Genomic DNA, 25,353 nt, shown 5'->3' on the forward strand with positions numbered 1-25,353 from the left:
TGTGAAGATTAACTGGACAAATTCCTGTAAGAAATTAGGATAGAATCTGGTTTGGTGATATCTTGTGTGTACAAATAAAGCTTGCCTGAAGATCAGAGGGTGGAGCTAGACTCTAGCTAACCATAGAGGTCTGGAGGTCTATACAGACACACAGGAAGTGAGATAGCCTGGCAGAGAGAGGAAGTGGTAAGGCAGGAGGGAGATCAGTCTCTTTTCAGTTTGAGGATTTCATAGAGGTAAAACTCTAGTGGCTGGCTGCTCTGCTTCTCTGGTCTTTCAGCTTTTACAACAACAATATCTGACTCCAGATTCTTATTATGAAGACCAATTAGAACTCGTGCAACAATCTGGCCTAGACTAAAATAATAGCAAATGAAGTTTCTAATACTTGGGACATCACCTGGTAACTCCAGAGGCTAACGAGGATGGCCCATAGCTACAAAGCAGCTCATCTTTCCTTTACTCATTAGTCCATCCATTTTCTTCCTCAGTGCTTAATTTCTTTATTCATTAAAAAACTACTAATTGCTTATTAAATAGTAGGGCACTGTGCCTGGTGATACGGCAGCTAAAGTGATTGATGAGACATTGGTGCGGTTTGAAAGACCACAGGACGCAACAGAAAGATAGAAAATGTGTAAAAATAACTATAGTGATCAGAGATATTGCTTCCTAGAATGCATGAATCATGGGTTTGATCTCTATCACCACAAAAATAAAATAAAAGTTAAGACAAAACAGTAGTTATAGTACAGAATAGAAATGCTTAGAGAAGAGCTTCAGATATTATAGGGAAGAGTTCTTTCTATATAGACATATCATCAAACTTCCAGGACTGGTTCACAGCTATCAACAAAGTCTGTCCTTTCCCTCTTTATTAACAAATCATTAAAATTGTGTTAATAGGTGTGTGTGTGTGTGTGTGTGTGTGTGTGTGTGTGTGTGTGTTGATGAGCATGAGAGAGAGAGAGAGAGAGAGAGAGAGAGAGAGGCAGAGAGATTGAATCTAGCCTCATTTCCACATTTTGAAGTACTTTAAAAAAATCACATACATTTAAATAAGTGACATTTTTCTTTAATTTGTCAGAGCTATTATTACTTTGTATGTGAAAATAGGCTGTGATTTACAAATTTTGCTAGCTAGTTAACATGCTATTAACCCTCAAATTTTCTTTGCTTTTGAAATTCATTTATTCTTTCAGATTTTTGAATATTTAAGCCATATAAAATATTTACAGTGTGCTACAGAACCATGAATATGTACATTAAATTAGAATTCAAACTGCTCCTGATATTTTCAGTGGCTTTGGTTACTAATCATGATGTCATAAAATATCCCCAGAAGAAAAACTTAGGAAGGATTTTTCAGAAGGCCATTATTATATGGCAGAGAATTTTTTTTTCAAAATCAGTGCTAAGAAATATTAGGGGATATTGAGCTAAAGTAATGAAAGTGTTGACGTAGTTTCAATTCAAAGCTCACAAATTGTAACATAAACATTCTGCTGTGTAGTTCTAAGCGAGATGGAACATCTTCACCCTATCATGGATTTGCAAAGGGGAAACGCCCCTGTCTGTGTTGAGTGACACAACATCTGCATTTTCCCAGGTAAGTTGTCGTCACAGGCTAAAAAAATATGTGTTATCCTTCTGAATATTTTGTAAAGGACTCGGTTTTAAAATGAGTGGCGTTTTATGGGTGTAACGATTTGTAAGGCACTCAGCTTCCAAAAGGTACTCACGGCAATTGCCGAGAAGAGCATTAGTGTAGTTTTTGCCCTCCTGCTGGTCCCGGGGCTGCTGTTCATTCACTCTAGTTCCTGAGATGCATTAGTGTGAGCTCTGAAGACAGGCAGACACCTCAAGGGCAGATACACTAATATAGTTTCAAAGTATCCCTTCCTTTCATCTGCTAAACTTGCGGAGAAAATGGAGCATGCCCAAAGGTGCTGGTGTCTGCCTTTTTTCAGTCCTTGGAACAGAAGCCGATGACCCCGAGCTAAGCACATCCCTGATGGGCACACTACTTTTCCTTTAAAATCCATGACCTCCAACTGAACACACTCAAAAGTATTCTGCTCAGACATGGCAACCCCCAAACTCTTACCCATATACGTACGTATAGGCTCTTTAAATAACAACCCCACAGTCCTCTGTTGGATAGGAGGTGCAGCTTTGTCAATGAGCCCACACTTTATCAGCAGCAGTGAACCCATCTTCCTCCCTTTTTGACTGCTTGGCCCAGCTTGCTCTTCGTTTGAACTCACCAGGAGACAACCATTTGGATGCACTGGCAATGTAGCATGTATCTCAACCATCCCTTACATTGTATTTCAAGACATGGTTTTGAGGAAACATGCTATGTAGGTAGTTAGAATACTTTCTCCATGCTCATTCACTCACTATTGTGAATTTTTGGTGGCTCCCAGAAGGAAGCACAGCCAACAGCAAACTCAAGTCATGGTTTCCATGCTTCAAGAGCGAATTTTTAAAAACAAAACAAACAAAAAACCCATTAAACATCCTCAATCAGAAGATTGTGTTCCAGCCACTTCAGTAACAAACCCCAACCCCACCAACTCTAAGACATTTGTACATGGAGAAGTTTACGGGTATTACAAGGTTCTCAAACACATGGATAATTTCAGAAGAAACTTCTAGTGTCTAAGGTACTTGTTACAAAAGGATAAGGCCTAAAGCAAGCACACTCCATGCTTGGGCTTCATTTCTGCTCATGCAGAGAACCCTGGAGTCTCTGGAGTAGGCTTTGTTACTTACGGTTGAGTGGCAGGCTCGCGTTGGTTGTGCCCAATTTATTGGCAGCCACACAAGTATAGTTGCCGAAGTGCTCCTGTGTCACATTGGTCACTGTGAGGATGGATCTTGTGCTAAAATTCTGAATGATAATTCCTTGTTGGCCATTGAAGAGCCTAGAAGACAGAATGCACTCTAGTAAGTGAACATCAGCTTCAAGTTCAGTTTAGGCAGAACTGTCATGAAAACACGTAGGCTTCAGTGTAGCTACATCTACATGGACCTCAGCAACATGGTGTTAGCGCTGCTCTGTAACACTTCTCTTACACTGGCGGGTCTGAGGGAGAAGACAGGCTTGATAGCCATCTGATGGATTAGACTGCTACATGACAAGCCGGACCATGGTCTTCATGTACACTCTCCCTTGTTTACAAAGTAACCCAGCAGAGCAAATGCTTCTCATCTGTCAAAGCCCACAAGAAGGAAAAGGAAGTAGATTTGGACAGTGCGCCAAAGGCTGGGCTGACTGCTTTTGCAGAAGCTGGCTAGTATACAGGAGCCTCTGACACTTTGGATGACATTCGTGGGCAACTCCTGTGAAATCATATGTTACAACTTGGTAGTATCCAAGTCAAAAGTCAATGCCGTACAGCTGTTGCCAGGGACAACCATGGCAGAGATGACTTCCTTTATCCCAGAGAGGGAAGTTCAGTAATGCGGACAGTATTTGGAAGCCAGCAACACATCTTAGCAATCCCATTTTAGGATTCACTTCTACTGGATATTATCAACTTCCTGAAAGTCTCTCTCCAGAAACAGCACCTGAGGCCTTCATTCAAGTGAGCTGGCATGGCTCCATTTTGTAGAAACAGGTCACATCTCTCCCTGATTCTGCCTCTTCCTGATTGGACCCTTGGCCCTGACCTCCTGCTGTTCCTGTCACTCAGGACATTTCCTTGTTTCACCTGGTTTGTGTTTTTCTATTGTTTCTTAAATGACTCTTTTCCCTATGTAACCTGCTCTTGCATTGTTCTGTCAGTCTACGCACACACACACACACACACACACACACACACACACACACACACACACACAAGGTTTTCTGGAAGGATTGTAGTATTTGAATCTCCTAAAGAAGTCTAGATTACAGGGACATGCGTTCTTTGATGTTGGAATTGGGTGCCATTCATAGTGGTGTCCAAAGTACCTGGGGTAGTATATAGGTCAGTGGAGTCAGAGTAAACAAGGGGATGAAGCCAAATTGAAGAGATTTTCTCTACAAATCTAAATTCTGCCTCAATGAGGATAAAACCAGGTTCTACCTTCTGCTTGATTAATCTCAGATGTTCGTAAAAGAGACACAGTGACACAAGGTGGGTAAATTCACCCTGCAAATGTTAGATTTTCCTCTCATGTGTGTTTGTTTCAGTACCGTACATGTCTGAGCATGAAGAAGCTCAGACACGGCCTCCCTCATAAGTCTGCATTGACTTACGCTCTGTAGCTTGCACTAAATGATGACCAACCATTTTGCATGTAATGAAAATCAGAAGTAGTGCAATATGATTACTCTAGACATTACTTCAATTTCCTTAGTGGTTGAATTTGACTTATTCAAAACGTAAACTTTAAACAGATTAATAAAATTTTAGCAGAATAAGGACTAAACAAAATTTAAACTTCAGCAGTAATAATGATCCCCAATTCTAAATGAGAAAATAGGACAGAAACATTTCAAACTTACGAAAACATGTGCTAAATTCATAGTACCTTATTGTATATACTTTCAAGCCTCACATTTATACCTTTAACCAATTGATTAATTAATTAAGTAATTCAATTTGATGCCTGAGATTGAACCCAGGACTAAGGGAGCACTCTACCAACTGGGCAACATCTGCATGCATCCCCTTACATACTTTATTTTAAAGTGACTGTATACACTAAATGTACAGGTTAGTGTCATTCCCCTGCCTGCTTTGGTACTGGGGTTAAGTCATTGTGGCCATGTCTGTTACAGAAACATTTTCCAAGGGTTCTGCAATTTCCTGGACTCCTGAATCCTCAATGTTCCCCAAACAAGAACTGTCTTGTTGCTACAAAACTTAGAAGAAATGAACTAGAATATTCCATTGGTTGAACTCTGAGATGTTCTCCAGGGAGTACATTCAGAAGCTCTCTGACTCTGTTGCTTATCTTCATCACAGCTATCTCTCTGGGTGAGTTGGCTTTCAGTTTCCTGCCCTTCAGTGAGGCAAAGCTACAGATGTCACTGAGTCATGCATGCAGCCTGCCCACACTCTGTGCAGTTCCTGCTATAACACCCCAGCAGTGGCATCTGCACAGTTTACACAGCAGCACTTCAGAGCACCAACCCAACAGCCGGGAGATGATGAGGACAATGAGAGAGTGAAGTGTCTTCCCTCAGGACTCTCTCTAGGGGAAGCTACTTTCCTGAAATTAATGAAGTCTATAGCTAACTTCCTTCCACAGCTGAAAGTTTGAGAACTGCTGAGCCCTTAAACACCCTTTAAGCCATGCTCTTGTCTTGGAGTGCATTGCAAAGCTGTCTTTGAGACAGTGCAACTCCTGAAGTGGTATGTATGTCCAGGGGATGCACCTCTGTGATTTTATCACAGGGATCTTAGCCTGAGAATTTTATCAAATATTCAATTGATTCTAAAAGCATTTACTAAATCATTATGAAGGGAGGGGTTCTATGTCAAGTGGTCAGAGACTAGATTACTACAAACTCTGACTTTCTAAAGACTGAACCACCAAAGAAAAGAAGCAGCCTTGATCACAAATGAAACCTACCTTAGTCACCAAAATGCCAAAATACAAGCCTACCTAAAAGCTGTAGCAAGTATGGCATTAATGTGAACAAAACAAAATAACAGAATATTTTATTTGATGACTTTTCTTTCTGAAGATTTATTCCAAGTTGACTATACACACACACACACACACACACACACACACACACACACACACACACACATATATATATATATATATATATATATATATATGGACCTAGTGAAGTTGTTAGAGCACAGCTCCAGAATGCAAACCTGGGTTTTGTATCGAACATTTTATAAGATGGATGTGATAGCATACAAGCATACACTTCCAATTAGGTGGTGGAGACAGGGTGAGTCTTCTGATTCTTCAAGGTCATCCTTAGTCACATAGGAAGTTGGGAGCCAGCCTGGGCTACATGAGATATCTGTGTCTCTATAGATACAGATCCCAGCACTTGGGAGGCAGAAGCGGCCAGATCTCTGTGAATTCCAGGCTATCATGTTTTACAAAGTGAGTTCTGGGATAGCCAGGACTGTTACACAGAGAAACCCTGTCTTAAAAAACCAAAAGAATAAAAAAATGAATGAGATAGATATTGAAATATAAATAATCATTCTTACATTGTTTTATATTGGCTGATTGTTGGCTTCTTGTATTCTTTCCCTACAATGGAAGAACATCTCTGCTGAACTAAGAGTCAATGTCATGCACCAGGCTTCCTGTTCTTTACAAGAGCTGCTAGAGCATGAGGTACTTCCAAGGAAGTACCTGGCCATTTATCCTTGTTCACTTTACCTGGAGAACTAGAGGGTAAGATCCTTCAATTATTGCAGACCCACTGTCCTCCACAGCTGGCACCAGGTGAAGCTTCCTTCAAATCGAGGGTCATTGCTCTGTGTCTCTCTCTGCCTTTGGCCAATGCCTCATAAATCTGTGTGCTTTAGGCTGTTTGCTTTGCTGGCATCTTCTGTGGGCTACTGTGAGCACAGTCCCACAGGGAATCACTGTATTAGAATAGAGTCTTGTATTTTCCAGCACCAGAGGTAACACGTGGAAAACAGGGGTACTTAGCTATCCAATGATTACAAATTACAATCATCATTTCCTTTGGGCTATAGCTATCTGAGATGACCAAGAGAGCCAGTAATAAAGTCACCAGAGAAAGACATAGAGTCAGCATCAGTGCTAAGATTGCAAACAACCAGGGAGCCACATTGTGCCTTGCTCAGTCTCAGGCACACTCCACTTTGGGGACTATTGCCTGCTCTTTCTTTCCAGGTCAGAATCAATAATAGATGCCATTGGCCCAGAGTCGTGACTGCATTTCTATTCTCACTGTACATGGGAATGCTTACATATATGTGGAAGATGGTAATTGTTCTCCATACATCTGTAACTGAAATTCTTCAGTCTGTGTACATGAACCTGTGGTTTTAAGACATTCATTCAGTGAACACTTGCTGAGAACACTGGGAGATAGGTGCTATTAGTCCTAGTTTAGAGATGAAGAGACAGAAGTTTAGAAAAATTAAGTTAATTCATCTTCCACCATCCAGTAATTAACAGAACCTATATTCAAATCTGGATCTCCTCTGACTGCCAGTGTCAGCATAGCAATTAGTGTTGACCTCTTCAAGCAGAAACTGTGTTTGAGCCTGGGAGACAGGTGGTTCAGAAAAGTTGAGCTGGGCCATGGAACAAAGCAGGTGGAGCTAAATAGTGAGCTGACATGCTGCAGCCATGTCCCAATGCTGAGCTCAATCCAGGAGGTGAGTCTAACGGGTAGAAAGTCAACTAAACAGCCAGCTTTCATTCTGGGAGCTTCCTGGATATCTCTCTGGGCCTTGTGACCAATTCTGGGGCTTCATTCTGCCATGAGTGAAGCTTTATATGCAGCTGCTACTGGCCTCCCCTGGAGTCAGTCTCTCAGGCTGCAATAGCCTGGAATGAGAAGCAGCAATGAGATGTGCTTTTTCCTCCCTCCTGGAGCTGCGCCCCAGCACACACCCCACTGGCAGGAGTTACTGCTTACAGTTTCATCTGTTGGCCCGCTGTATAATTGGAGGGAAAAATCTCTCCCTGAGCAACATGGTCAAGAATGGCATGAGCCAACAGTGTGACTTACTTAGTTATAAAACTGTCTCCAGAGTTCAAGTTCTCATAGAGTTGTGGTGTTGCTGAGCACCTGACCTGGCTGGGCTACCAGCTTAATGCCAATCACATCTCTGAACATGGATTTAGTTGCACATTTTCACACCTGTCTATGAGTACTCTGGGTTCATGTCCGTTTTGCCTATGAGTGTGAAACTGTTTAGCGAAAACATTTCTCATGTCTTTGTTATTTATTGCATCCTAAGCACATTGTAGAACGGGGGTTGACCACTTAAAACATGGTCACACAGGGATTGTCACATGCTTAGCTTCATGAATTAGGCTGTCACCTCCTTATAAACCTTCATGTTTTTGTTTTTCTGTGAAATGGGAGAAACTAACCCAGTAGCCAACCATGGGTATAAAAATGGTTTTTTAAATGATAATATGTACTCTTCAAGTATTTATACTTCAAATGCAGAGACACTAGATTATGGCAGGTGAAACCATTGTTCAATGATAGGGTCTGTTCTTAGAATGGATACCCCCTGCTCAGGCCACAGCCAAATATATTAAATATTGAAATACAGAAAATTATCTTTAAAACAAGGTGAGTGATGACCGAGATGGCGGCATTGTGACTTCAAGACATGACAAACTCAGTATCAGTCATATGCCGGCAATCAATCTCATCCAGGCTTTTTGGGGGAGCCCCAGGGCAGGCAAAAGAAGCCAAAGGTGAAGAGGAGAATGAGGAAGAGCTGCAGAAAACCAGTGCGGAAGGCAGTTCCAAGCATGTGCTGTTGTAGCAACCTACTAGTTTATTGTGTGGCTTGACGCTTGAGAACAGCAAGGCAGCATTTATTCCTAGGAGCATTCTGAAGACTTTTATGCATCACTGCCTGAGCCCAAGGGGATATCTGTCTTTAGTTGTGCATTTGAATAAATTAATATTATTATAATACATTAGGATACTTTAATGATTTTAGACTTTATTAAGCTATTTAAAATGTATGCCTTGTTTACATTATCAATTTTAATGAAATTAATAATTTGAGATCAGAGACTTTGGGCCTGCCTTACTAGGGACAGTTTGATTTACTTTGAGGAGGGGGGCACACTTTAAGCCCCAGATAAAATAAACAGAGGCTACAGTGCAGGGTCAACTCCCCCTAGTAATAGTGGGTCCTGTACCCCTGACAACCTTGGCAAGGACTGAATATCTCTGCTCTGCTTGAACTGTTTTCTTAATGGCTGGGTAACTAAGAGTTCAGTGTTAAGTTTTGTGCTGAAGCATAACAATACACACCTGTTGTCGAGATGACAATCACACAAAAGGAAGCCACAGGTGAACAACAGAAACCACCTTCCTTTTTCTCATCATGTTGACTAAGGCAAGAGGATCAATTTGGATGTACTCCCCCTTTTCCCATTTGGAAGTGACTTCGGGGAGATGGGTCACTGTCAGGTCTTGAGCCTGATCTCATGAACCCATTTTAAAAAATAAAACCAACAAACCAAACAGCAACAAAGGAGAAAACTAGTCATGGTAGCATATACTTAGAATCCCAGTGCTGGGACATGGAAAAAGGAGGGTTCCTGGGGCTTGATGGCCATCTAGACTAGCCTATTTAACAAGATCCAAACCTCTAAGAGACCGTGTTTCTCAAAAACAGCATGGATAGTTCATTTGCACATTTGTGACTGGAGAACTGCACAAGTGTGAGCTTGCATGCACAGAGACAGGGGTGGGTAGTGACCTTAGAATTACTATGACTAAACTCAATCATGCAACATGTAGCTACACAAACATCATGTCAGTTGCCAGGAAGAGGGTAATGAAAAAATTCTCACTGGAAGACTAGAGCTTAGGAGGAAAAATGGACACACTGACGGATCTGAGGATAGGGTGAACATTCAAGAATCCAGTTGGAGAGCCTCCTTCTGGGGCAGGGGGTATTAATCCGGAGGTACCAAGAGAAAATGGCTCATAGTAAAACACAGTAGGATCTGAATAATAGGAGAAGGAATTAGAGGCCTTGAGTGCTGTGGTGGATTGAAGGAAAATGGTCCCCATAGGGAGTGGCACTATCAGTTGTGACTTTGTTAGAGTAGGTATGGCCTTGTTGTGTGTGACACTATGGAAGTGGACTTTGAGGTCTCATATATGCTCAAGCCATGACCAGTGACATAGTTCACTTTCTGTGTGTTGCCTGTGGATCAAAACGTAGGACTCCCAGCTCCTTCTCCAGCACCGAGTCTGCCTACATGATGACCATGGATTAAATTTCTGAAACTGTAAGCCAGCCCCAATTAAATGTTTTCCTTTGTGAGAGTTGCCATGGTCATGGTGTCTCTTCACAGCAATAGAAACCCTAAGAGATGTGTAAATGGGATGTGTACCTATGTGTATGATAACTGCACTAGACAGACGAGTCTCCCAGTTCCTATCTCCCTTGGGAAACCCTCCCAACTCTTAGCATCTCTCACTTTTCCTTTTGTTCCTTATGGTGACTTTCACTCAATTTTCTCTTTTCTGTAATATTCTTGAATATTATTATTGAATATTTCTGTAATATTCTTGAATAATATTCTTTGGCTCTGCACACTCCCACAAGCATCTAGGTCACTAAACCTTTGACATATCATAATCAATTTGGAGATCCTTTCCAGCCTGTCTTTGATTAGCTTGTGTGTCCAGGATCTTTGGCCCTTTAGATCATGCCCACCCGGGTCTTGGGGGTCCTGCTCCATTCAGAAACCCTAATAAAACCCCAATAATGAAAGACTCTAGAAGCTTTGCTGGGGACAGGGGAATCTTCACTGAGGCTAGAGACTGGGTAGTGAGAGGGAACATAGAGAAGCATCAAGGACAGGGTATGTTAGTGTGTGTATGTCTGTGTATGTGTATGTGCCTGTGTGCCTGTGTATGTGTACATGCATGTGTATGAGTGTATGTGCATCTGTCTGTGTGTGATGTGTGTATCTGTGTGTGCATAAGTGCATACAAGTGCATGTACATGCACGTGTATGTATGCACATGTGTGAGTGTACATACCAGGGTCTTAGCAGCAAAGGTACCAACTAAAGTAGGGAGTGTGGTGTTGTCTCAGGTGGTAGGAGGCAGACGTGTGAGGTTTGGAATCAGAGAAGCTAAGTGAGGATGTCATGTCATGCAGTGGAGAGAGCACTTTGTTGAGGGAAAATGAAGAAAGTAGTCAGATCACAGTTTGTCTTTTAGTTGATAGCTCTGAATTTTAACAGTACAGACACACTTGTTGAATGGTGGACTCTGCCCAGCAGTGACACGTTGTCCCACTGTGTCTCGTATCATCCCCTGGGCCACTTACAAACCTCTTTTCTGTGTCCCAGCCCCACTCACACAATGTCAAATGTCACCTTGATTGTTATATGGATTGGAAGCTCTACTTAGTCTTACATTTTGTTCTTCAAACAAATCATTCACTAAAATGTTTCCTCATGCATTCTCTCTCTCTCTCTCTCTCTCTCTCTCTCTCTCTCTCTTTCTCTCTGCTGTGGATCAAGATGTAAATTCTCCTTTTACTCAACCATCGTGAACTCTAATCCTCTGAAACCACAAGTGAAATTAAACACTTTCTTTTATATATCTTAAGTTGCCTTGGTTACCATGTTTTATCACTGAAAGAAAAAGTAAGATACTGACCCTACAAGGTCATTTTATGTGCTGGGTTTTCTATGTGGCTAATTGTCTGCACATTTTCTACATTGACTTATGCACACATATATGTGTATCTCTGCACATTTTTGTGTGAATCTCTGTACAAACGTTTCATGCATGGAGGTGACTGGTCCAGCACATAAATGCTAAGCTGGCCACAACAGTCATTTTTTCTTCTTTGTGTGGATGTTGTAAATAATACAACTTCTCAGGTTAAGTTGGGAAATTGTTGCTTCAAAAAAAGACAAGGTGGTATAGTTGCTACAGCATCAGGCACAAATAGAACAATTTTAGGAGTACATTATTTTTTAACTTATCAACTGATAGTTTTAAATGTTTCACTGTGAATTTCTTTTGAATTCATTAGAGTCATTTGTTTCGAGCTCATTTGTAGCTTTTATATTCTTATCTTAAGTTATGGTGATCAATTAGGAAAGATATACTATTGGAATTAAAGACTTTAACAAAGCATGACCGCTATGCTAAATGACTACAATTATATCTTTAAGATGTATTTATTGGTTTAGCATTCTGTTTTTAATTGATAAATATGAATTTATGGAATACAGTAGATATTTTGGCATATTTGTCCATGTGGAATGAACTAATAAATATACTTATCATCTAAAAGCCTCCAGCAATCTACCTGATCAAGAGAATTCAGAAAAGCATGGCTTTCTGGGCCTTAGGCTTTAATTTCAGGGAATCTTGAAAAAGAGGAGAAAACTATGCTATGTAATCATGCAAAAAATATGATCTAACACAAGATGCTAATGCTATCAAGACAAGAAAGTTTAAAGGCTTGGTACTTTATATCAATTGCCTCAAATCCTAATTTCCCAATACTACAATGTTTGTAGAATAAAATTAAGCTTATTAGGATTGTCCCTGGCAGGTGTGCAGTGAGTATGATGGTTAAAAATGACCACTGTATACCGATGGCTAATGATTTAACAAAAAGTGTATAAATGTAGTCACTCTCATGATGGTGGTTAGAACAGTGCAATAAAGTAAATTCAATTGGCAATATTTCTAGTGTAAAACCCAATTAGATCATCAGTAAGAACAGAGTGTGTGGTAGCCATCTTTGAAGCTGGCATGTGGTAGCCATCTTTGAAGATGGCATCTGATGATCTCACCTCTTGATACCCTATGCCCTATAGTCCTCTTCTGTAGAGGATAGATATGTCTGTCCCGTGCAGATCATAAAATACTGCAGACATAACAGTGCAAAGTCTCACACAAGCTCATGAGAAGTATGGTGTCATGACTTCTATCCTGCTGTCACCTAGATTACTGGTCCTGCAGAAGGCCTGTTGCCATGACATGAAGTCACTCAAGCAGTCTTGTGGAGATATCTACATGGCGAATAACCAAGGCCATCTGCTGGGAACGGCCACCAGTATCAACTCCCTGGCCATGTGAATGCGTGTGAATGTGTATCTGTGTGCATGTATCTATCTATATCTATCTCTATATGTGTGTGTGTGTGTGTTTGTATATCTATGTATGTGTGTGTGTGAGTGTGTGTGTGTGAGTGAGTGCATGTGTGCTACAAGCCGCAAGATCACACAGTAATTATACAGGCTATGCATCATGAGATAACTCAGAAGAATTAATGATTCTTCTGATGGATGAAACCTGTACAAAGCTGTACCTGGCTTTATAATCTCGTGAATGAATTGGCTGATTATTGCTGTAGATTCTTCCTGTAGCTTATTCCTTTCTGTAACAAACTTGGGGTTTACTTCCTACAGTTTAGCACTATCTGATAATTTACTGGGAACAAATTTCTCCCATGCATTTGGAGTTTTACTGATTACACTCCCTAGCTATGTATAATACCTAATCACCATTGACAGCTCCTCGTTTACTGATTATATTCCTTAGCTATGTGTGAAGCCTGTTTCCCACTATCAGGTCCTTGTTCCACTCTCCTATGTAATTAGAGATCTGCCTTCCTACAATTATCTTTATTGATGGCCACTTGGTTAGTGTTTAGTGCCCAGGCAAACGCATCACATCTAGGACATTCCCAAATATCCAAGAACATAAAATTACTACATGTCCAAAGTTGTTGATTCATAGCTGCCTAGATGGATAGAAAAACACTAATCATGCCCTTGGCGTCACCTCACTGGCAGATAGAGAAAGTGATAACCTAAATTAACCCTGAACTAAAAGATTCTCAAATTTCTTGTTGTATTATCTCAAGACTTTAGTTCAGAGATTTACTGTTCCCTCCTGTTTCCCCTGAGAAGATAAAGACAAAGGTAATCATCTCATCTTTAGGGAAAAGTAAACTTTTCTGAAGGCCTGTGCCACCACTGAGGCTAGAGCATTGGAAGGCACCAGGTTTTGTTTCTTGTGCAAGTTAAATGTAGACCCTCTATTTGGTCTACAGCCCTAAGCAATTGACACTTAAAGTTTCTCCTAGCAATTTTAGTTTATTGCTCTGTGTGTAAATCTTGTCTGCCTTGCTGACCCTGAGAAACTCAAGCCTCACATTGTATTGTAAAAAAAACAGATAGATAGACAGAAACAGAGAAACAGAACAGCAAGAGAGAAAGAGAACAAAAGAAGAATAAAGAACATTCATAGGAGCAATTGTGTGTGAATCGATTCCTTTTTCCCTCAGATTTTAGTTCCCTCACTTATTTGTATTTCATTTTTTTGAACCCTGAGCAAAAATCATAGAAATGGGACTTCTAGAATTTTTGATACACATGTGTGCATGTATGTACATGTCTGTGTATGCAAGTTCACATGTATGTGAATGTGTTTGTGTATGCATGTGTGTGCTTGCATGTGTGCATCTATGTGTGAATACATGTGTGTATGTCTCTGTTCATGTGTAAGTGTGTGCATGTGTGTATATATGTTGCATGTGTATGAATATGCATGTATGTTTGTGTGTTTATCTGAATGAAAATTTATCATTGACAATTTACTTGCGTTTTCTGAAATGCAAGTAAAACCATGTGTAGATTTTTTCCTGAATGTTTATAGAAAGGTCACAAATGATCTCTGGGAAGCAAAGAGCTTGCAAGAACTATTTTATCCTGATGGGATCTCTGACAGTCACTTCCTCCTGGATAGGGTCCTAGGGGGTTAGATGAAACTCTGAAACCTGCTAGCTATGTCTGCCCCTGAGGCATGTATACTTAATTTCATCTTGTTCCTCTGTACTTCACTACAAACATTGGGTATGATTAGAGTGTTTCAGTGAGCTGTCTTTTGTTCTGCAAATCAGTAATAAGCCTGAAATGTTATTGCTTGGTGTTTTGACTTTCCAAGCCAGTTTTGACAGACTGCAGAACTTTCCTGAGTCCCAGGGAAAAGGGTTTGACCCCATGAACTCTGCCTGAAGGTTTATGAGACCCCCGGTTCTATCACCAGCGGCCCCAACAGGTACAGATGCATAGGAAAACTTTGTTTTCTGCAAGGAGAAGGAAGAGAATCAGCATCTGTTGTCACTCTCTCTTAGGAATGAAGGTCTATATCGGCCACTCAGAGGGTTACCTCCACAGAGCAATGGGTGAGCTTCGCTCTGATGAGGTAAACATCTGAACAGCTCCAGGCCATCAAGGCAGATCACCTATGTGCAGACAGGTGCTGTAGGCAGATCCTTGGTTCTCCCGAGTGAGTTCCACATTTAAACTGCTTTATGGCAATTTGAGAGGAAATGATTCTAGCAGTATTTGGGAGTTTGGATATTTCTTCAGCTATAACTATAACAATGATAGATGTGCAATGCCCTGTGGACTAACTGTGCTTTTACCTTTCATATGTGCCCCTGGTTTAACCTAGTCCGCAGGTTGTAGGTGTGTGTGTGTGTGTGTGTGTGTGTGTGTGTGTGTGTGTGTGTGTGTTTTGGAAACATTGGTGGGAGAATCAATCTACCTTCCTTGTCAGCAAGTGGTTCTACAGTCCATTTCTCCAGTAAGGATTGAAGTTTTATGCCTGCATTGGCTACCCTGTTGCTGCATTTGCTACAGCCTGCCAAGGTCCCCCAGGATCACTGTAGCCTTTTTGGCAATGCTAAAAGGATTTAGGAGATGCTATGACCCCAGAGCGTTACAGACAATTGGAAACGAGGTGGGCGCCAACAAAGGACCTCATATTTGGAAGACAGGTGATTCTTACCGTTAGCTTTTAGGAACTGAATGCTACAGATGAAAATCTGCATTTGGAAGACAGGTATGACAAACTTAATCAGTGTTAAACTGCCTTCTATGGGGAACAGGAGGCTTGGAGGCTTTTGCAGAGACGTCTTAATGGAAAGGAGAATTGGGTCTCCACTTGCCACAGACATTGCCAAGATGTGCCTTGTGCTCACAGATATTTCTTGGGCAACCCGATAAGATTGTGTCTGATCAGAAAGTTTTGTGACTTTCAAAGAACAGAGCAGCATTCTCAAGGATAGCGTTCACACAGATCATCACAAACAAGCTTTCCAGATGGGGTTTCCAGAACCCAGAACAGCCTATCTTTGTAGCTGCACAAACTCAGTGAGTGGAAACACTCCAGCTAGTGATGCTCATCTGGCACCACTGCATTTAAACCATGGAGTCCCCGATGAAGTCATTAAGAGGAATGCTGAGAATTGGGAATGTCATGTTGATTAGTGAAATGATTTAGAAACTGGAATTCCCCCCCATGACAAGAAACACATATGAAACATTTCCAAAAATCGAGGCAAAAATGATAATAACTTAGAACAAAGCATGCTGGAGACAGCCTTCAAGATAGAGATAAACTTTCTGTTGGTGTGGGAGGCTGTCTTCAACTTCTGATGCTGATTTCAAAAGCAGATGGATAAGGAAACAGTGAAGGGGTAAAATGCTTGATGGTCATTAGGGCCCATGCTCATTCCCCCAGGAGAAATCAGGAGAGACAGGAAATGTCTGTACTCTCAGAGCTGGGAAGACAGAGGTAGGAGGAGCCTACCTTCCCAGCCAAAATGACAAATTCTTGTTCAGTAAGAGTCTATGTCCCTGCAAACCAGGTGGATAGCTCACCAACACTGCCTGTTCAGTGCAGAGGGAATGAACCTGGGCATGGACTTTTGACTTCCACATGTACACCTAGGGGTGAGCATACCTAGACACACATGAACATACTATTCACATACAAATACAATAAAATCCAGACACCTGTCTACATCATGCCCGTGCCCATTCACTGTGACATTATGCAAGTTCTTCTGTGGTTTCAATGGCTTTCTCTACAGATGTCAGCTAAAAGTAGTTATGGTTATGATCTGAGTGTATAAATCCCATACATAGTTGTTCAATAAAATGATAGATGGTATTTATTTGAATATTTAGACTTAAAATTGGCAGTTTCACAAATTCCCACTGGACATTTTTCTTGGCTATATTCTTTAGATCTGAAGGGAAATACAAATCTATAGAGATAATACACACTCCGTCCTGTATTACAGCCTCCAGTTAACCCAGTGGTCTTCATTTCTGGCTTGGTGAGAGCTACTGAAGAGGTTTGAATGAGTCTACTGCTGGGAAATACACTGAAGTCTGTTGGCTCATATCTTCCCTTGCTCAAAAGCTCTTGACAAGATTTCTGGGACATCCCGAGGGCACAGCCACACCAAGCAGAAGTGAAAAAAAAATAGCTTTGAAATCCCTTTGCTTACTCTTGTTTCCATGAACAACTTCTCCTCTACAGGGCTGACTATGAGAAAATGTTAACACATGAGCCTATAAAACAAAACATTAAACTTTCTTGTGGCAGAGTAGGGAAGGAGAAGCGTTCTGGCTTATTAAGGAAGCAGAGTACAGACTTCAGCCAGTATTGCTTTTGAAGTGTTCTTGTGTAATCCATGGCCAAGCCCTTGGGAGGCATGCTGCCTTTCCAGTAAACATGGTTGCTAGGAAGAGAGAGACAGAGAAGGGAGAGGTATCAGCAATGGGGGATCTGCAGGCATATCTGAGATTGCAGGAACCAATGTAGACATTGCCTCTGGAAAGCTGTTAGCTCCTCAGCCCCTGCATGGACCTTCTATCCTGATTGCCCATTGGAGGATGCTGAGGTTCACTTAAGTCAGTTACAGAAATTGCTGAGAGTTAGTATTGGAACACAAACATTAGCTCAAAGTGCTTGAAACACAGAGATGCTCACAAAGCCCTTACTTCTTGTCTCCTTTGTACCATTCGAAGGCTGGCGGCGGCACACCTGCACCCTCGCATCTTATCAGTCCGCTGCGTCCAGGGGTCACGGTGCCAGATTTAATTTCCTGAATCGTAGGCGCAACTGGAAAGGAAACAAAGACACCCTGGTGGGTAAAGAGAAGTAATCTTCAGCAGAGATGGCACACACACACACACACACACACACACACACACACACACACACACACACACACGATTCTATTTCTTCTGTATTCAAAGCAATCTCATGCCAGGCAGTCCAGTGCATACCAGCTCCTGTGTTTTTATGCTTCAAACACCAGACTGGTCATTTTCAGCTCCATTTTTCAAGTTGGACAACAGATGAATGTTCTCAGGGAGCATAGAGTAAATGCAATACATTTTGGCTGGGTTTCTATTGGAAAAATAGCACAGCGAGGCAAGCACCTCATCTGTATCCTGGTCAAAGCGCACTCCATCTAACTCCCCTTTATTGAGCGATCACGGGCAGCTGGCACTTGCCACATTGCTTCAGGCTCTTGATTTCCTTGTGAGATTCTCTGAGCTTGGATGACATTATTCCCATTTTACCACTAAGAAAACCTGAGTTCAGAGACATTAAAACACTGTATGAGGGTGAAACAGCTACTTAGGTGCAGAATTTGAAGTCAACCATGGTTGAGTAAAGCTTGTCTTTTGTGACAAGCAACTTTTGTGATGTTATTTTGTGTCTCCAGATGCTCTCCATTTCCAAAGATCTGGAGCCTGCTTTGGATTCTAAGTCCTCCCTCATCCTCACTGTGGCTCCAGCTAAAGGAGCTTTCTCTTCACTGAGTGGTTTACTGGAATTGATCAAACCATAGACAACAAAGTCAAATTCCTAAAACAACTGCACATGAGTCATTATAGAGGGTGGGTGAATAGGAGATAGACTACAAATAGTAAATGTCATAGCTAAATGGCTTGAATAAATGCAGGGTTAGAAAGGGACAAATGAACTGCGGGGTGTGTGGTGTGTCAGAAGAGCACATGCTTGCATTTCTTGGGCCCTGAGTTTGATCCTCACAGCAGCATTCTCAAAGCCAGAGAGATATATCCAGGAATGCAGCAGAGCAGTTTCATTGGGACATCTCAGGGGTCCTTTCCAGTGTGTATGGGTGCAGAAACTGCAGGAAGGACCATTAAAGAGTCGATGGGGTTGTGTGTGTTAGCTTTGTGGGTATCTGAAGAAAGCCTCCCAGGTAGAGATAATTGTTAAGCTGTGAGACCCTGAAGGACAGTAATTCCCATCTTGGTAAAACAAAGAAGGGATAGGGCCAAATTGGGTGCGGGATGGAGACCAGGAAGGACCTTAAGGGTCCTTGGGGAATCTAAAAACTAATAGCACACCATAACATGGGGATATCACCTGGCTTGTGCTTTACACGATTCATAGGACGCTGTGCTGAGGGAGGCCTGTCTGAGGCCAGAAGGGAAGAGGAGGTAGGCTTTGGGGACTGCTGTGAGGGGAGCACACTGTGATGACACACAGGGAACAAGAAATGGGTTTGGTGCAAAGTAGTGGATGGGATCCACTGAGATTTGGGCCAACAGGACATCTAAACAGTAGAAAATAAGATGTAAAGTCACCAGGATGTGAGGGCCATTGGCTGAGAACACTGGAAGATTTGCCACGATATCTACATGGTGTGATGGGAATGGTCAGGTAGGAGAAGATACCCACACAGTGTGATGGGAACAGTCAGACAGAAGAGGATACCCACACAGTGTGATAGGAACAGTCAGTCAGACAGAAGAGGATACCCACACAGTGTGGTGGGAACAGTCAGACAGAAGAGGATACCCACAGTGTGATGGGAACAGTCAGTCAGACAGAAGAGGATGCCCACACAGTGTGGTGGGAACAGTCAGACAGAAGAGGATACCCACACAGTGTGGTGGGGATGTTCAGGGAGAAGAGGCTTAGGGGGATCTTAAGAGTTGGATGAAAATATCTTTTCCTGAGTATTTGCATATTGAACAAGGTTTGTACGTAACAGATTCTAAATGACACCACACAGTAAGTAGTTCCTAGGACTAGAAATGTGATGCACATGTAATTTAAAAGTACCTTCTGGGTAAGTGCTTACTAGACATTAGGGGTTTCTGTAGAAAGCAATGAAATGTGGAGGCTTTAATGTTGGATTCCAGTATTTTGTGAATATGGGAAGAGTAATCATTTTTACATGAGAAAAATTTATCTTTCCTTTTAAAATACCTGCTAAATTAATCATTTTTCTATTCCCAGTACTTCATTTTGAAATAATAACACCTCTATTAACTGCAGTAATTTTATTCTATATAGTAAAGTTTAAGTTATATTCTAATGAAAAATGCAAGATGATAATCTTAATTGTTTTAATAACAGTGAAAATAATGAAAGTGTTCATCAGAAATTTTTGAATGAGAAAATAATATGAGGGTATGTGTGCTTGTAATTAAATATATGAATGTACACATAGAGACAGAAATATAATATAAGGAACAATTCAATCATCCATAACTTTCATTTTGAGCAGAGATCCATGCTGCCTTGGAGGATGCCGCTAAAAACGCACCTGGCGTCTTCTGCACAGCGGCTCACCCATCAGTTGCAATGTGCCTGTCTGCTTGAGAGAGGTGCAGGTGACGTGTCTTGCCTACTGTTCTCAAGGCCTTTCCCTGTCCTCTTCATCATGCTAACAGGCTAACAGTCTCTTACAATTTCCAACTGTCACTGAAGACAAAATAACCATATGCAACAGGCCTCTGTCAGAAGCTTCTGCTGATGGTAGGGTTAGTGAAATTAGTCTCCCATTTGTCAAGGGGGCTATGACTCATTACAAACAAACGCATGAAATCCCAAACATTGCCTGAAAACCCAGGCGTAATGAACCAAAATAAAAACCTAATTCACCATTAAAAGGCTTTTATACAGTCCAGTGTGCAGATGGCTGGGCACTGGGTGCTTGACAGCCAGCATTAAAGAGACAGTACCCTATCTGGGAGCTACAATGTAGGCAGCTCTCAAGGACAGTGACTACACAGACACATGCCATGTCACATGGAATTGTAGACAAAACATGCATCAATAATTAATAGAAACATGTGTTAGAAAATGTCTCAAGTGCCTATTGGGTGGTGGAGAGACACGGAACTGAGGGACAAGGGGCCCTAAGTGTGGATATGGCTTCTCATGGCCATGTTATTTCATGTCTACAGTTATAAAGTGAGCTCAAGTCTCTACTGATTTTCCTTAGGAAAATGAAAATTCCTATTATGTTTTAATGCCATTGTGCATCTTTTGGAAAGACTCTGGGGAACATGATTCATCTAATTATTCATTTTTCCATCAGTATCAAATTCTTGAAACAATAACAAAAGTGCCCTGTACAGCTGGGCACAAACTCCAATGCACGTGAAGCCGTTTGAAGGATCTCTTTTATATGAATCAATGGATGATCTCATTACTCTTGTGGTAAGAGTTGAGTGGAGACTCAAACTGTGGGAAAAGTAGCCACGAGTGGGATCTACATGTAAGTGAAAAAGGCCTAAGAGCCAAGATTAGTTTCTCAAAGTCTGGAGAACAGTCAACCACTTCAAGGAGATATTTGAGAGGACACAGTGTGCATGCTTCTGTGAACCGGATTTTGCAGCATCTGAAAGGCCAGTATAGTGGCTTTGGATGCTGTGCCATGGAGAAGGGGTTTGGCAGATGTGTTTAGCAGAAGAGTGGCATTTGCTTAAATCCATGAAGAGTCGTTGGCTTCTGGCTGGAACAGCATGCTACAGGAAAGGAACAGAGCAGGCAGGTTTGTTGGGAGCTTGCCTGACATCCCTCAGAATGACAAGAAAGTCATGGGCCACTCCAAAGAGAATGTGTCATTTGTGAAAAATAATTAGATACATCATTGGTCATAGTTGGACATAACTAGTTGGTCAGTAGCAGCTAGATGATTTAGGAAAATCCCAGGTTCACAGTGCTTCAAACATTAGTAGTCTGTTTAGACACCAGAAATTTCTGAGGATGCCAGGAAGACTCCATTCCCATAGTGCTTCTTTGAGGCCATGCTGGCAACACAAGTATTATGACCATAGAATTCCAGAAGGTTTTACATTGGCTACTTATGGGTTTCATATTTCTTAAGACATACTCTGGTCGGTCAGTTCTGTGCCGTGTCTTTGGTCACTTGACCCATAACTTGTAGCAGAATTGGGTTCCACAGGCTTCCCGTGCTAATTAACCATGTGGCCTTTAGTGACTTTGAATAAGATCACTAAATAGGTTGCAAGTATTTACATTGAGGGGTTAGGGTCACCCACTTGTTTGACAACCATTATGCCCAATTAAATTTCCAACTGAAGCCATAACAGCTGAAATCATAAATATGTGATTCTAACCTGTCAAGAATAGTAATTCTACACTAAAATGTTCTGAGGTTAAGAAAATAGATTAGTTTCTACCCTGGATTGAACTGATGATTAAACTGAGTTACTATTGTTCTGTGAGTTTCTGCTCCATGCCAGCTATGTAAACTGTATCAAAATAGGGGACACACATATTGTCAAGTGCTTGTGTTTGAAGACTATGTTTCTTTTCACAGAAGATGTTTGAACCCTTTCAAAGGCAACATTTCTAAAACACTAAAGTGGCAAAGAAAGACAGTGCTTGAGCCCTGGAATTTTATGGGTACAATGGTGTTCCTTGTGAGCGCCTTGGACACATTTGAGCACAATGCTCTTTGCCAAGTCATACACGCCTATGAGCTGGAGCGGAAGCACAGTGAAAAACTACTGGTTTCAGAACAATGTCATTAGACAGATGTGAGGTAAATGCTGAGAGCAGATGTTAGGGAAAGCCAGCACCGAAGTCAACCAGGTGCCACTCAACACTTGCATGATTAGATGTCCCGCAAAGAGGAGTCTTTCCTTTTCATTGTCTCTGTGGGGTTAGTTCCTTGTGTTGTATAGCCAGTCATTTCAGGAAGATGGTAATGAAAGGTTCTTCATCAAAACTACAGGCTGTGCAGGTGCAGACAGCAGAAATGCTCTACTTGGCACTTAAAAGTCTAATCGGACTCATTTTCCTAGTGACACCACAGCCCAAAGACCTTCTTGTCTTTTGCCATCCTCGGTTGGTGATCTGGCTACTTACAGCTTTATCATCAAAAACATGTGTATGCCAAAGGATCACTTTAGTAGACTTCCTAAGCCAAGGAAGGTGAAATGTAACTTGTGTTACTCAATGGCTGAAAGCTGAAACCAATTCACATACCTCAGAAAGATGAAGAGTGATACGGGAAGAGCATTAAATAACTGCAATAAGGCAGCATGCCCATGGAGGAATGGGGTGTGCAGGTCTCCCAAAGAAAAGGACACCAGGTAGAATCATCCTGACAGAAGCTGTGTAGGTAAGAAAACAATGAGGCCTTTGACTTGGATTCCAGAATTTATGGATTAAAATAAAGCAATCTTTGAAAATGAAGTTTCCAGAAATCACAGCATAAAACACAGGTTCAATCCCGTGTGTGTGTGTGTGTGTGTGTGTGTGTGTGTGTGTGTGTGTGTGTGTGTGTATGCACACACATGCCTGCTCATGCATACACACAGTGGTGGAATTTCTAGCTGAGGGCTTGGTGGATTAGAAACATGCTGTATTACATAGCTGTAGCATAGCCATCCACTATATTACCATTGCAGATGAGGACAATGATAACTGAAAATATTTTCTCTGAAAACACTAGAATCTGTGCACAAATACCCACAATATTTCAGAGTTTATTGATTCCCAGAGAAAGCACAGATCAGCAAACTTCAAAAGAAAATATGTCCTTGGTTTGTAAACAAATTTAACTTCAAAGGGAGCAGAGAACTAAGCGTGCCATTACTGATGGGAAAGGGGTGTAAAGAATTCATATCGTCATAATAATAACAAAAAATCAAAGCAAGGTACAGTTGAAGCTTTATCTGCATGATTTGAGGACTTTAGCATTGCATTCAACATCTGGTCAGCCTTCATCTTTAGCTTCCTCCAAGATGGTGAAGTATCTGGCAAGAAGCCTCCACTTGCAGTCATGTGTGGCTCTAACACTCATTAAGTTAAATGCTTCTAAATCTCAATTTCTTCATCTGTACATTAAGTGTTACCTGCTTCCCCAAACTGTTGTCCAGGCAATACAAGACAACCAATGAAGACCTTAGCTTAGTGGTTTACACTGAGTTAGAAGTCAATAAAAACATCTAAAGCAGGAGTTATCTCAGGGGAACAAGAACTATGGCCACACACTCTCACTGAGCATGGACTATGTCAAGATACAGAAAGCAAAGCTGATTTGTAAAAGTGTGTTTCCTTATACTATAAGCCAGTAATTAACTCAACTGGAAGCTGGTCTAGGATGTTATTTTTTACTCTCCAAGAACTCCACATGCATCCTGCTTTTTAGTAGTTGGTCTATTTAGAAGCCAGGTAAGTTAGACTTTGCCTTACATTTGTTTGACCAAGGAATAAGTTATTTAGGCTTCAAAATGAGATAGAACATGAAAAATACAGGTAGCACAAAAGTACACCTTTTAGAAAGACATGCATTGTGCTGGGGGAATCCTTTGCTTGGGCATTTCAAAATCAATGCATTGATTCAGTTAAATATTTGATGAGGTCATTTTCCTTTCCACAGAAGAAAGTCTTGGCCCTAATTAATACACTTACAACAAAACCCCTACAAGTTAAGTTTTGGGGAACATCCTGGAAGAGGAGGTGAAAAGATTTGAAGAGCCAGAGGATTATGACACTGGAAGAGAGACAGTCAAAGGGACACTAAGGAAAGGAGTGATCTGTGAGGATTTGGGGGAAGGAGAAAGAGGTGAATATTATTAAGACACATTAGATGACACTCTCTAAGAATTAACATAATGTCATAAAAAGAATTTCTGCTTATTGTCCTAAATAACGCTATGTTTTAAAAGAAAGACTGGTATCAGTTTCAAAATGTGGTTGTTCAGGACTTCACATGTCTAAGATTCTTGTTCTCAGTCTGAACAATGACACCCATAATATCGGTGATGGACAGACTCCTTCTTTGAGTTCTTTGTGGGATCGTTATCCATCTGACCTCAGCTTTACCTAAAAGCCTGACTGTAACTACAAAGCATCAGGAAAGGAACTGTAGGCTGGAGTGGTTTATTTTCTCCCGAATAAGGATAGAATCAGTTTCTTAGTTGACTGAATGGTTTATTATTTCCTCTGGTTACTGTGGCCTTCAATAATCTTAAAATAGAACATTAAGAAGTTGATTAAAATTCAGTTATTAAATTGTTTAATTCTGAGAAATGAATAATTCATATTGCTAATGCATTCTAAAGAATCCTCTTCCACACACAGCCTTACAGGAAAAGAAACCCTGAGTATCTAGAAAGAAAAAGAGAAATTAAAGAAAAATGCAATTTATATCATAGAAAGGGGTTGTAAACTATTCATTTCTCCCTTCTACCCTCTACATCAAATGCCTGAGGGACGAGGATAGAAATCAAACAAGATTACAGAAAATGTGTCCCATGAAGGATATCTCCCCAAATTAAAACAAAAGAAAACAAAAACAATTCCTTAGGGTATTGGTTCCTCATTGCTGTGACCAGACACCTGACCAGAAGCCACTTTGGTGAGGGGAGGTCTCTGGATCATGCTTTGACAGGGCACAATCTGTTAAGGACTGGCTGTTTGGTGGCTTCAATCACTCACATGTGCAGGAACTCAGAAGAAGGCGTAGACCATGAGCATTGCAGGCATGAGCTCAAGGCCAGACTCACAGTGACACATGCATCTGGCCCTGGTCTCTTGAC

General features: G+C 41.2%; 1 protein-coding gene across 1 annotated transcript in view; it reads right to left on the minus strand.

Annotated features, from left to right (window-relative positions):
- Negr1 (neuronal growth regulator 1) overlaps positions 1-25,353 on the minus strand; it is a 710,881-nt gene that overhangs the window by 138,062 nt on the left and 547,466 nt on the right. Inside the window, exons 5-6 of the mRNA XM_027395197.2 lie at positions 17,503-17,623; positions 2,779-2,930 (exon numbers count right to left, since the gene is read on the minus strand). Coding sequence (XP_027250998.1) covers positions 2,779-2,930; positions 17,503-17,623 — 273 coding nt within the window. The remainder of the gene's footprint in view (positions 1-2,778; positions 2,931-17,502; positions 17,624-25,353) is intronic.

This window comes from Cricetulus griseus (genome assembly GCF_003668045.3).
Source record: "Cricetulus griseus strain 17A/GY chromosome 1 unlocalized genomic scaffold, alternate assembly CriGri-PICRH-1.0 chr1_0, whole genome shotgun sequence".
Classification (NCBI taxonomy): Eukaryota; Metazoa; Chordata; class Mammalia; order Rodentia; family Cricetidae; genus Cricetulus; species Cricetulus griseus.